We start from the raw sequence: 13,444 nt of genomic DNA, 5'->3' as shown, positions 1-13,444 counted from the left end.
CTTGTCCCCTTCTCAGCACGCAGCACCTTGCTCCCAAGGGAGCAGGGCTGCAAGGGGCCTGTTTCATCACACGAGCTGTCAGCAAGGATGGTGTAGGCATCCTTAGCTAAAAAAAAAATTGGGATATAGCTAAAATATGGTTTAAAAAAAAGGGATTTATGTTATCATAGAATCCAGGAATGGTTTGGGTTGGAAGGGACCTTAAAGCTCTTCCAGTTCCAACCCCTGCCACAGGCAGGGACACCTACACCAGGTTGCTCAAAGTACACATGGTTAAACAATTGGTATTTGTGTCACTACAGAAAAGCTTGAACAGATAAGGGGCCTCCTAAAAGGTCAGGATGACCTGGAAACAATACTGACTAATAAAGAGCATTGACAGCTGGGGAGGAAGGCTTTGGCCATGCATAGGCAGTTTAAGAAACAGGGCTAATGAATCTTCAGAAAGAACTATCCTTGGAGATGGTACATCCTGAAAACACAGGGACATTGTCAAGGTATGGCCTTGATGGTCAGCACGACATTAGGGTGTCTTTTAGATGAACTATTCTCAATAGAATAATAAAAATCACACCTTCAAGTCAAAGGACCCAAGCCCAGGTTAAAAGACCTTTTCCTGAGCATGCATAGTAAGAAATCAATGATGCAACTGCATGTTTAATTGCCAAGTTGTTAAATGGTTGGAGGGTTACACGGACTTACTAACCTGAGCTGAATTGTATAAATAGGTAAAATTATGGCTGGAGTGCTAGCTCTGTGGGATATCACCCAGCACCCTTTTTGTGCAAGCGTGGCACAAACAAATACCTTGTCTCTGCTGCACACCAGGCAACAGCTCCTGTGTTCAGGATAACCAGGACATCCCAGGAGCAGGGAAATGCTGTGGCTGACAGGGCTGGTCCTGGGAATGGAACCCACCAGCCCGTGGGGGTTCCTGTTTGTCGCTGCTGTGCTGAGCCCCCCACAAGTGTGCAGCTTCCCCCCCAGGGCCTGTCAGGGAAAAGTCCTTCTCCTGGCCACCATGTCATGGCTGCAGCCTGAGCTACCCCTGCACCACACACTGCCACAAACAGCCGCTTGAAGAGCCTTCCCCTCTGATCGTGCCCTCTCCCAGCGTCTTTCTCCTCATCCCACCTCAGCCATCCCTCCCCACGGCCTGACACAGCAACTACCCGACACCGACCGCCCTCCCCAAAATGGCAGCCTCCGCCTCCGCCACTACCAACATGGCGGGCGGGAGGGCGGGTCCACGCCGCGCTTCCAACCAATGGGCAGCGGCGGCCTGCGCCGGCGGCAGCCAATGACGGCGCAGGGCGGGCGGGTTGGTTTGGCGGGAAGCGGCCGTGTCGCTGTCATGGCGGGCTCGGGCCGCGGGACGTGGCGGGCCCTGCTGGGTAGGTGCAGGCTGAGGCAGCGCCAGGGCTGCGCTGAGGGATCTCTTGGCCCGGTGCTTCCTGCAGGAACAGCGGAGGGGAAGGCAGGACTGAATGCTCCCTCTCTGCTTTCATACACCCCTCTTCCCCCAGTCTCCGTGGTGCTCTGGGCTGCTGGCAGCCCCTCACCTCAGCTCCTTTTCAGCCCTGCTGCCCCTGCTCCCCCCGCTCCCCCCATAAACCCTATTCCAAAAGCTGGTGGCCCTGACGCGGCTACTGTCCTGGCGTGGTGGTGTGAGGGCACCACTGTGGTTGCTTGGTGCCAAGGGCTTTTGCATGCTGACTGTGCCTGACAGGGCTTTGCCTGCACTGGGCTGCTCATGCTGAAGACCATGGGGCTTTGTCTGCAGAGCTGCCCACCGAACCATACCCAAACATCCTGTGCTGCTCCTGGCATGCTGCTGGATAATGACAGTCAGCCTGGGCCTGCCTTTGCCCTGTCAGTGGTGTGTGCTGTGGCAGCAAAGAGAGAGAGGCGTCCTCAGGGGGGCTGCCAGGGCAAGCTAGGGTTATAAAATAAATCCAACTTCTCAGCAGGGAGAGCCAGGAAACGGAAAAGTGCCTTTGAAAGCGGAGCAGAGCTTCAGGAAGCAGCGCTGCGCCTTCTGGATCACCATCAGAACCTGAATGACTTCCTCCTGGAGGTAGGAGTGGGGTGGTTTGGGGTGTAGAGGTCAGGCTGGGAGTGGTGGGAGATCCGAGTTGGAGGTGTCCTTCCTAGGGCAGCTGTAGAGTGGATGCCCTGGGAACACCGTTCTCATGATACATGGAAAGAAAAAACATCACTGAAGGAGTAATCTGAAGTTTAGAGGTCTGTGTTGCACAAATTAGATAATTATTTTATTTTTCCTTTGTTCTTCTGTATTTTATTGTTACAGACTAAAAATGGTTAAGCATGGTTTGGATTTGTGAGAGGGAAAATCTAGCCCCTTTCTCTTGGGGTCAGAACTGGCTTCTTATGAATATATGATAGGAGAAAATCAAGAGAGACTTGGGTTTCCTCTGAATTGCCAACTAATGTGACTGTCTTTATGAAAACCTGTGTAATCTGCCTGTACAGACACGTGAGCCAATATTCTGACTTGGCCACATTCTGCCCTCTTCTCATCCATTGGAGAAAGCTTTTTCTTTAACTGCAATAGCCAGCTGAAATACTTGCCATAGTTCAGCCACAAGGATGTTTCTTTCTCTAGAGATCGTTTGTCTTTATAAAAAGAGCGTTTAACTAGAGAAGGATCCAACATTTTGACATGTTTCACCAAATATTTATGGCAGTGTGGCTTCACAGAAGGGACTTGAAAGGTAGAAATTCTGTTTCTAGTGCTTCTGCTGATGTGTTGGGTGACCTGCGTCCTTTTCTTTTCATAAAATGATAATAACTATACATATGTCTCCTGTAAGGTGCCCTGAAGTCTCTGGTTTACCATAACCATATGGGAGCTTGGGAGTGTTAGTTTCACTTGAGTTGCACCAGCCCCCAGGAGTGCCAGAGCTTTGGAAAGAGTAGGTGTGTAAATGTGTGTAACAGACATCTAAGACTTAGGTTTTTGGCCTGCAGGTGCAAGATTCAGTCAAGCCAGCTGGAAAGGATGCCACAGAGCACCAGGAATCACCATCAGAATCATTTTTAGGTGAGTAAAAGAGTATCTACTGGAGACAGATGTAGAAAAAAGCTTTCTTCATATAATGAATTTTTGTCTGTTAAATGTGATACCAGTTTTACTTTCTTTTCATTGTTCTGGTCTCCCACCCAGCTGCTTTTTATTTGGTTTTCCACGTTATTTTTGCAGTTAATTTTTTTGCCTTTTTTGGTTGGAGCTGCATGTTGCAAGCATGACAGCCTTTGGAAATAAAAGGTACAGATAAAATCATATGCTATTCAGTACTGACCAAGTATTTTGAATATTAACATTTGATACAAACAATTCATCTTGATAAGCAAAACAAATGGTACAATCTGACCTGCTGTGTAAGGGAAACTATTGAGAGAGAAACCTGATGGGTTGATGGTTGGACTCTGTGATCTTAAAGGTCCTTTCCAACCTAAGTGATTCTATGATTCTATGTGTCTCTTACTTGTTTGGTGATGGCACCCCACTGAGTATTATGATTTGATTTAAAAGTGTTACTGTGAGCCTCATGAGGCTAAAATACAGAAATCTGCTTTGGAAGGATATTCCACCTCTGTATTTGTTCTGCGTCTGTTTTGTGTGCAGTAAATGAATGATATATGGAAATGAAAGTGATTTGCCGAGTGCAACAAATGACATCTGTGTTGGAAGATGTTTAAGACTTGGGACTTCTGTCTTCATAGTCATGTTTTCAAGCCTTTTTTTCTCCCATACTGACAGCTTTCCGGTTTGGTTGTTTTTTTTTCTTTTCTTTTGTGTTTTTTTTCTAGTCTCTGTTCTGCAGGAGCAGGCCTCAAGGCTGGGTGTGCCCACAGCAATACTGGCAGCCAAAAATGTGGTTACCAACATTGAACGGATCTGCCAGGCTTCTGCGAGCCTGTCTACAGTCCCACTGCTGAACTTGGACCAGAGAGTAAGGGAAAAGGTTTACATTAAGTTTATCAAGAAAACAGTAATGCGAAGTTTAACTTTAAACCTAGTTTATCTGTTCTGGTAAAGTCACCCAAACACGTAGGTGTTGCTGATGTCAGCCAGGTTGCATTCAGTTCAGCCTTAAAATGAAAAGTTTGAGCCTTTTCTATGAATTCTCTTCACTATTCAACCCTTTAGAAAGCGATAAACAGGGAAAAGCAACAAATTTGTTTTTCTAAGACTGTGTTATTTACAAAGGAAATTATTTCTGCTTCATTTCTGGGGTGCTTCCAGAAGAGGTTATCTTCCTTGCTTCAATCAGTCAAGGATTTGCTGGCGAACAATGTGTTCTCTCGCTCTTTCTTCTGTCAAGAAATGTGGAAAATGAAGGTAAGAGAAATGTTGCTGTGCTACAGACCATTTCGACTTTACCTGTGGAATGTGGTAGTGTGTTTTCACCCCATCTCTCCCATGATGGCCAAGGATAACTGTTAAATGGACTAGTGAAGTGCTGTGAATTCTGTTCAGGTTCCCTTGGTGGGTTTATTGGTCACCTAGAGCACTCTTGCGACTGCTTATACCTGCTCTGCTTGACTGCAGTCATGAACTCCTCCTGAGGATGACTGTGATCTTTCTGAACCTTCAAAAGCATGAACTGAATTATTAATGGTGGGTTTTTTCTTTGTTTTTTTATTATTTTAAAGCAAGTTCATTGCCCCTGTAGCACGATTTGCTCCTTTGAAGAGGACTTAGTAGAGGAGGAGATGTTGAACTGTTCCCATTTGTCCTTGGCACAGCTGGTCCTCACTAGGAACCAGCTAGGGAAGGGCATGGCACTTCAATGCCTGGAGTTACAGCATGGGTGATGGGATTAAACTCATCTGAAGTGACACTGCAGTTAGACACTGGGGGGGGGGATAATTTTTTTCCCTATTTAGCTTCGCTGCCCTGCTGCTACCACTGAAGTACTCATTGGTTGACGCATAGGTTTGCTGTGTGGGCTAAGCAATCTGGGTCAATTAACCAAGCAGTGCAGAACCGCCCAGCTGGCTGTGCAGCAGCAAGGCCCCAGAAGTCCTTTATGTGTTTTGCCAGCAATATCCAGTGGTATTCTGGTTTATCCCTCCATTTATCTGGGAATAGTGATAAGCCCAAGTGAGTTCATGGAGAAAATGGCTTGAGAGAAAAAGGATAGGGGACAACAGGTCATGTTGCTTTACAAATGTGTTGTCTTGATTTTATCTGAGTGGTTTGTTTTCTCAAGATAAGTGATGCTCTAAGAAGAGTTGAGGATGTTTTGTGAGTGGGGCAGTTCTGATTACTCACTGCTCTGGTGGGAAACAAGGAAGAGGCTGATCTGCCAGGATAAAGAGGCATTTACCAGTCTCAAATATCCCATCCTGGGCTGAAAATAGAATTCTGTGTATTCTTTAGGCTGATCAAGATCTCCTTTTCCTCGGGTAGACATGGAGATCAAGTGCTGCTGTGTAATTGAGATTGTTACAGTAAAGAATTAGGTTGTCAAAGGCAAAGTATGTGGGTGAGTCCAGGGTCATGCTGAGAGGCAGCTGCTGCTCGCTGCAGGAAACTCCTAGGGTTTGCCTTTTCTTCTGAATGGTGTGTGTGCCCAAAACTCCCAGGTACCTCTTCCTTCATGAGGTGTGAAAGCTTTGTTTCTGTCTGGGAGTATTTCTATCTAGAGCCCACGTGGTGTTCATTTTTCCTGTGTCCATCAGCCTCTCAGCCCGAATGGTTGTAATGTGTCTTTCTGTAGTTTTTGTGTAGACACATTACATTTCTGTAATGTGTCTTTTCACTTGAAAGCAGTGAACTTGCTTTACAGAGGCTAATAAACAGTTACTACACCACGTGACAGTTCTCTAATCTGTTTCTCGATCTGAATTAACGAGACTTGAAACTTAGTGGTGTTACCAGTTTCGTGGGGTGTCCACTGCTCCTCTGAATATGCAGATTCATTATTATTCTGGGGGACAATGATGGATCTATTTATTACTTGATCATGAAAATTTAAAGTGCTGAAGCACCTTCAGCCTAAAAACATTTAAAATTTGTAGGAAGGAAAAATCAAACATAATTTTTCCTCAGCTGGTATTTCCTATGTTGTCATTTTCAAATTTCAGTAAGTTCTGGATAGTTTGAATAAAGTGAATTTAGCTTTATTTTTAACATATAATTTCTGTTAGACAAATGTTAACTGCAAAATGCAGACTATGACCTGTGGCATCTCGTTAGGACCCTCCAGTGCTGGAAGCTGTGTGGCACCTGTACAGAGGCGACATCATTGGCCTGGGACAGCTGCTAGAGAGGTGAGCAGAGGTTTATGGGTTTGCAGATGTATTTAATCTCTTAAAGCCTATTGAAATATAATCAGGGATTAGTCATGAGTATTCTGGACTAAGAATATAGTCAGATGCTGGTGAGTGATCAGATTAGCAGGATTTAAGAAGTTATCCTGGGTTTGAGAGGTTACTCTGGGTTAATTAATTCAAGGTGTGGTGGTTGTCTGATGGGTGCGAATCAGAGATGAAGTGAAATGGTTAGGTGGGTAATATTTTACCTAGTGCTTTGTTTCACTGGCTCTCTGTATGTGTGTGGTTACTGTGACGTGCTGGACTTGGTAACACAGCTCTTTTAGTTCACCTGACTCTGCCTCTGGGTCAGCTTTGAAAACTCACTTAGCCTGTAAAAGTTAGTGCTGCTCTTGAGGAGAAGCTTTGCAGAAGCTGTGTGCTTCTGTCTTCACAAACCTATACACTTCAGTAAGGTTTGGCAGAGCTAATCTCCAGAGAATACTAAGAACTGATTTGGTTGTACTATGTTTTTTTTACCAATACAGAGTTAACAACCCAGTTAGGCTTCGTGAAATTCAGGTTGCCTTCTTAAGGGTGTCAAAGGAATGTTGCAGTACTCTTTTGGGGTTTTGATATTGGTTTACTTGTCTTTTACTGGGATTGGAAGAAAGCCTTCAGTGCCCACTGTACTTCAGATTTAGGGAAACCAAGGGGATAGACTAAGAACTTCCCCCCCCTCTCCCCCCCAAGCATTTTTGTCTAAGTATCTCAGAAATTAGGGTAATGGGCCTGCGCTTGAACAGGGGAGACTGAGATTAGAAATCAGGCAGAAGTTCTTCCCTGTGAGGGTGCTGAGGCGCTGGCACAGGGTGCTCAGAAAAGCTGTGGCTGCTCCATCCCTGGCAGTGTTCAAGGCCAGGTTGGACACAGGGGCTTGGAGCAAGCTGCTCTAGTGGAAGGTGTCCCTGACAGTGGCAGGGGGTTGGGACTGGATGAGCTTTAAGGTCCCTTCCAATACAAACCAGGCTGGGTTTGGAACCAAAGTCTTTTGTCTAGCAGAACTTTCTAAATGGAAACACTTCAATGTCAGAGACTAGGAAATAATTGAATACACAATTTCACATGTATGTTTTCATTTGGATGTATTTGTTGTGAAATCTTTTTATAAAGCAAATAAAGCTCTTACTGGTCCAAATTAAAAGAAGGAAATGCCACATAGAGGGCAGAGTCCTACCAAATGACTTTCCTGAGTCCAAGAGGATGGTGGTAGAAAAAAAAACAACCCAAGCACAAAAGCAAGAGGGATTGAATTGAATATGTTTTTGTTTGTTCTCAGCAACCCATCTGCCCCTGCTGCAGTGGAGTGGCTGTGCAGTGGCCTCTGTGGCCTCTGTGAACAGGCAGTGGAGTCCTCTGGGGACACGGAGCTTGCTGGACATGTTCTCTCAGGCAAGACTCAACTGGGCACTGGTCTGCTCAGCCTGTGGTGAGGGCTGTGCAAGTCAAAGGCTTGGAGGTGTAGAAACTGAGGCCAAGCTTTGTATTATTGTACTTGGTTTCAGTGAGTGGAATATATTTTCATATTTGTGGAGAATTTAGCCATTTTTTCCCCTTAAAAGTTAATTGATTTGATTTTTCTATATCCCTTTGAGTTATAGTATGCCAAGAAAGCGTAGTTGCAGGGTGTATGGAGTAGGGATCATGCATTGAGAATGTAACAATCCTGCAAAGTGATATTTTAGACCAGAAATATGTAACAGTTCCATTTTGCTATAATTTTCTATTATTTATTTGGTGGTTTTGTTTAGAAAACAAAAAATCACTACACAATTTGACTGAAGAGTTGCAGTTACATCTTTGACCTGGTGCAGGTGGTCAGGCACAACTCGTATGAGTTCTGCGGTGGTAATAGAGCATAAAACCTGGAATTGCTTTAGTCTTTGTAATTCTTTTTACGTTTTTGTGCTCCTTGCCAGCCATTGTTCTTGGTCCTTTTGCCTGAGAGTAATTTTACTCTAAGAAAATACATGATTCCTGCCAACTGCTGTGTAGTGAATGAAGCCTTTCAGACACTAGCACTATTGGGAAAGTGGGATGAGGAGGCTAAAGAGCAAGGGATCTTTAATGAAAGAGGGATGCTGAAACACTAATTCCTTCTTGATTTGCAGACTTTGCTATCATGTTTCTTCAGAATGGCTTTCAGCAAAATTTGGAGCTGGGAATGAAGTTGGAATTCAAGAAGGTTCCCAATGTAAGGACAAAATGATCCTATTTACAAATGGTTGTTGAAAAAGTAGTTCCATTTTGCACCTCTGTGCCTTACTGAATATAAAGAAATCTAAGCATAGAGCAACAAAGAAAGGGTGGTGGTCCAGGTACTAGGGTGGGTGAGGAGGAAATGGTGAAACCAGAACAGAGCAATTTTTTTAATGGAGAATTTTTCCAAAGTGGCACGTAAAGGGCTTTTTAAGCTTCCCCAGTTTCACCTCGATTGCCTTTTTTTTTTTTTTTTTTTTCTTTTCATTTAAATATAAGGCTGGTAAGAGGAGTGCTGTTAAGCAGGGAGGTGCTTGCCCTCTGTCTATTGTATCTGTTCTGGTGTATAGGTTGAGGCAAATGTTAAGCTTCAAATTAAGAGGGACAGAATTATTTCTTCGAGTCAGTTGACTTTGCATATAACTGTGACTCTTAAACTCTAAATGGTTTAAATTTGTCAATTTTGAACAGATCTGTTGCGCTGTCTTGCAAAGAATGTTGACGTGTAAGTATTCTTGTGATTCGTAGCTTTGTGCTGGCACTGTTTGCTAGACTTATGTTCCTTGTTCAGTTCTGAGTCTCTATGAAGAAATGCTTTGCCTGGGAATCTTTTCCTCTGCATAATATTTGTGTCACTGATTCTCTGTGCCTCTGCTTTTCCCTTTGCTCTTGTAAAGTGATTGTCTCCTGACACTGCAGATAATTTCTTGCCTTTTATACTAGTTCATTTTGATGCTCCCAGCTGCAACATCAGGCAGGTATCTGAGCTGATTTTTAACAAGTTGGATTGGGAGCAGTTGTAGCACAGAGGTTAGGCTAGGATAATTTTTTTTTCTGCTCAGTGAATTAAACTTTGGATTTAGAAAGTTAGGTGCAAGGAAGCAATTTTGCTTGCTCACAGTCTGGATTTGCAGACTAATGTTTTGTGAAACCTATTTTGTTTTTAATGCTGAGCAAAGACATCTAATGTAGGTGTGCAGTCTTTAAATGGCCAGATTTCAAAAGCTGTCCCATGGACAGTGTGTCTGTCTTGGCCAGGGCAGACCAGATGCTGCTGCTGAGAGTTCAAGGAGTAACACCTGGTTTGCATTGCAAATCCGATGCAGAAAGGGTAAACACACGAGGGTTATTTTTGCCTTGTGTAACACATGATCTTCACAGTAAGTTGCTGTATCTGCTGTACAACAGAGGAAGTGTTTGCACCTCCTCACATGCCCTACACCAGTGTACTAGCACAATCTGACTGTGGCTGCTGTTACTTCACTGTCTCCTTAGTGACAGCACTTTCTCCTTTTTCTTGCTGCTATGGTTCCGCAACGTGCTTGGTGCTGCTGCAGAGGTTAGTGCTTTTCCTCTGCTGTAAGACGATGAAAAACCAGGATGTGACACCGGGACTGCTCCCTCCCGTATGTGTCTCTTGTGGTGGGCACTGCCGGCTCGTACCCGTGTCTCACAGGGAGCATTGTCTGTAGACAGAGATGCCTCACAGACCTCAGGGAGTGTTTCTAAAAACAGAAAGCTGCAAGAAGCGCTTTATTATTTAATGAGTCCCATCTCAGGAGGCCCTTATGTTGGTACTTGAAAAATAACCCTTCCAAACGCAGGGCTAGGGGGGATTTTGGAGGAAGAGAAGCCGCAGTTGGCAGTCAGACAGGAATCTGCTAACCTGCTCTTCATTTGACCTTTACGTTTGTGCAGCCTACATTGCCACTGACTGACTGGCAGTCTGCGTGTCTGAAAATTGTATTAAATGAGGTTCTTTAAAAGGTATTTTTATTAGTGTATACTTCTGGGTCACCTTTAAGGGGTTTTGCTTAGTTAATCGGCTGCTTTGAAGAACATTAGGATTCTCTATGTAAAATAATTCACTATTAATGAAGAGCTTAACTGGAGGAGAAGGACAGGCTGAGTGTAACATGGGAGCACTGTGCTTCATAGTAATGCTATATTGAACTCCTGTGGCTGAAGATAAGTAGAGTTTATCTCCTTTTCTCTGTTCTCCCCTACTTAACCTTAAAGTATTCCTTAGCAGGAGAGGAGGATATTATGTACTAATGCTGTGGGCTGCCTCAGAAAGGCATGTGAGGGACACAGCTCAGTAAATTTCCTTTTAAGGGTGGTTCACTGATCCTAATAAACAAATAAACAAACAAAACTCTTTTAACTGTTACAAGAGGAGGCTTTTAAAGGTAGGATGGGATGAGAAAGATGCAGCAGGCTGTGAAGCAAAGGGTTTCTCAATGTGTGGGCTTTGAGTGATGTAGGCTGCACAAGCTGTAAACCTGTTTGACCTCCACCAGTCATTTTTGGGCAGATTGAGCTTTTGGGAGAATTTCTGCTAAGCAAATGTAACATGAAGCCTTGCTGCAGTTAGAATGTGTGGCACTCACCGCAGTGTCCTCTTTGGCCCGGGTGGCTAAGACCATTATTACCACGGTTGTTCATTCAAAGCTTGGTTCTGCCAATCTGCCTTCAGACAGGCTTCTCTCTCACGCAGCTTTGCAGTGTTCACACTCACAGATGCAGTGCACAGTTGGGACTGGGTTTGGAAGTAAAATGTGCATTTTTAGAGGGCTTAATTATTAGCACATTCTTGGGAATGCTTTTAAATTGGTTCAAGGTTAGTGTTAATAGTTTTTGAGTCTGTCTGTCACTCTTGAAAAAATTTGTAAGAATTTAATGTTGTTGAATGGCTTCTGCGCGTTTCCCTAATGGGGTCACCTTCTCAAAGGTGCACAAATTACTTGTTCCTGCTAGTTCCTGCCAGTTGTTTAGTGTCACAATTCCTTCCATTTCCATTTCTCTCACTATGGTTTTGTGTCTTTATTTTGGGGTACAGGGGTGCTTGATGCTGTTGGTAAAGAGAAGCAGGAAGATGTTTCCATGTTGCAAGCTAGGAGGTTCTGGTAAGAAATGCTGTTCCTCTGAATAATGTCAGGAGGAGTTTTTTTATCCACTGTTAATGCTTGTTACTGAAATAAAGCGAATGTTATGGGTTTTAGTAACTTACTTACACACACCCCGCAACAGTGTTACTTACATTTAGTGTTCTCCTCTCTAATCTGTGCAAATAAAAATGCTTTCAGAAAGATAAGTGTCAGGTAGGAAAGGGTGTTCTAGCAGTGTGAGAACTGATCTTAGAGCATCCTTAAGTTTTCTCGCTCTGCTTCTGAGCAGAAGTACCTGGAAGGTGCCATTGTCTTCTCCAGTTCCTGCTTCCAAACTTATTTTAACTACTTTGTACATGTCAAAGCCCCATCCTGTTCAGGGGTATACGTTAGATTCAAGTTTGTCAACCTGATGGCTACATGATGTAGAGTAACCAATAGATATTTTAAAAATACATACAAAAAAGGGTGTGTATCTGGCAATTTGAGGGATGGATGTAGAAGGAAAAAGAGTAATTCACCGTAATCAGCACCTGGTTTATCATACTTCCTGTGCATTGTTTCTGAGTATTTCCCTGTCATTTACAGGCTGAATGTGTTCAGTGTGTCACTTTATAACAGTGCGGTTCATCCGGATTCCTTGCAGCAGTTTTTTAGACACACCCTGATCGAGGTTCTTACCTACAACCCGTTGTTGAAAGGTAGGAATAGGTGGGGAGAAGTGAGTGTCTCCAGGGTGTGTCACTGTGCATACGGAGCTCCATCCCACCAGGCTTCACTGAGTCCAGCCTGGAGGAGCCAGAGAAGCTCCTGGCTTCCCAGCAATTTTCCCAGGGTCTATATATGCAGGGTGCCAGCTCAGACAAAACAAAAACAAAACCAAAACTCCTTAAAATCTGGTCTCTAGAAGGCTGTAGTTAAGGAGAAAACTGTAGGTGGAAAGTCAGCACCCTCAAACAGACCTTCAGCCAGTGGCTTGTGAACAGATATTTGGAGTCAAACTTAATAGCAGCCTTGATGGGGCAGACACAGGAGAGCTCTGGCCTCTGGGAGCAGTTCTGGCCAAAGGGGAAACTGGGTGGGAGAGGCAGTGCTGCAGAGAGCTTGGGGATAAAGCAAGTCTGGTCCCTCATGTTTGGGTTTACTCATAAGACGTGGCCTTTCTCTGCTGGCTGGATGTTTCTTTTGGTAGATTAGAGGTAGCGACAGGAAGGCTTCTAATCCCTGACTGGTAATTGTGGAGCTTGATGGTTTTAGGAAGAAATACGTTTGGGCTACAAAATCTCTGTTAAAATCACTCTGAGCTATGATTAGAGCTGCTTGCCTGTTGTGTGGGAGAGCTGTGTCATTGCTGGTTTCCACTGGGGAGAAGTTACCGAGGAAAATTATGATTCCTCGCTGATTCTTTGTTGGCCTGTGAATGAGTGATCACAAGAACATCCTCGAGATGACAGTGCCATAGTGAAATGATACTGTCCTTGTTGCCACAGACTATGTTCCAAAGACAAATGAATGGGAGACAGAGTATCTCAGTGGGCAGTTTTTGAAGTATCTGACTGCCAAAGCCAAATCTTTTGTGGAAGTGTGTGGTTAAGTTAAGGGTGTATTTTAAAATTTATTTTATTGCTGAAAAGTAAACTTTTATTTTTTGGGTGCAGTGTCTGATGCCATCCACATGCAGAAAGAGTGGAGCTTTACAAGAACCTGTTCGCTGCTCACTACCTTGTATCGCAAAGTAGGTCTCTCTGGTTTCCCAAAGAGAACTTTATTATGTTGGGTTTATATTCACTGAAATATCTGAAGTGAGTTTGTTTTTTTTTTAAATAGTGTGTTCCAGTCACAGCTGCCAGAAACTGTAGGCAGGAGGAAGCATGAAGAGAGAGTAGTACAGGGGTTTTCATTTGTACAAAGCTGTTAATGAGAACAGCGATGATAACTGAATATGTGAATTTTCACTGTTATAGAGTATGACATGACTCCTGAAGGAGCTGGAATATTACTGTTTATTTTAG

The 13,444-nt window shown here is 44.0% G+C and overlaps 1 protein-coding gene across 1 annotated transcript in view; it reads left to right on the top strand.

Annotated features, from left to right (window-relative positions):
• Positions 1–1,354: 1,354 nt before the first annotated feature.
• FANCA (FA complementation group A) overlaps positions 1,355–13,444 on the top strand; it is a gene marked incomplete at its 5' end in the record, with an annotated part of 36,283 nt that continues 24,193 nt past the window's right edge. The window contains 12 exons of the mRNA XM_080637876.1: positions 1,355–1,394; positions 1,968–2,077; positions 2,992–3,064; positions 3,835–3,977; positions 4,271–4,366; positions 6,230–6,303; positions 7,625–7,737; positions 8,457–8,539; positions 9,016–9,049; positions 11,384–11,450; positions 12,021–12,133; positions 13,091–13,167. Of these exons, the coding sequence (XP_080494002.1) occupies positions 1,355–1,394; positions 1,968–2,077; positions 2,992–3,064; positions 3,835–3,977; positions 4,271–4,366; positions 6,230–6,303; positions 7,625–7,737; positions 8,457–8,539; positions 9,016–9,049; positions 11,384–11,450; positions 12,021–12,133; positions 13,091–13,167 (1,023 nt within the window). The remainder of the gene's footprint in view (positions 1,395–1,967; positions 2,078–2,991; positions 3,065–3,834; positions 3,978–4,270; positions 4,367–6,229; positions 6,304–7,624; positions 7,738–8,456; positions 8,540–9,015; positions 9,050–11,383; positions 11,451–12,020; positions 12,134–13,090; positions 13,168–13,444) is intronic.

The sequence above is a fragment of the Psittacula echo genome, assembly GCF_963264785.1.
Source record: "Psittacula echo genome assembly, chromosome: Z".
In the NCBI taxonomy this organism is placed as follows: domain Eukaryota; kingdom Metazoa; phylum Chordata; class Aves; order Psittaciformes; family Psittacidae; genus Psittacula; species Psittacula echo.
This window is presented reverse-complemented; position numbering and strand designations above follow the sequence as displayed.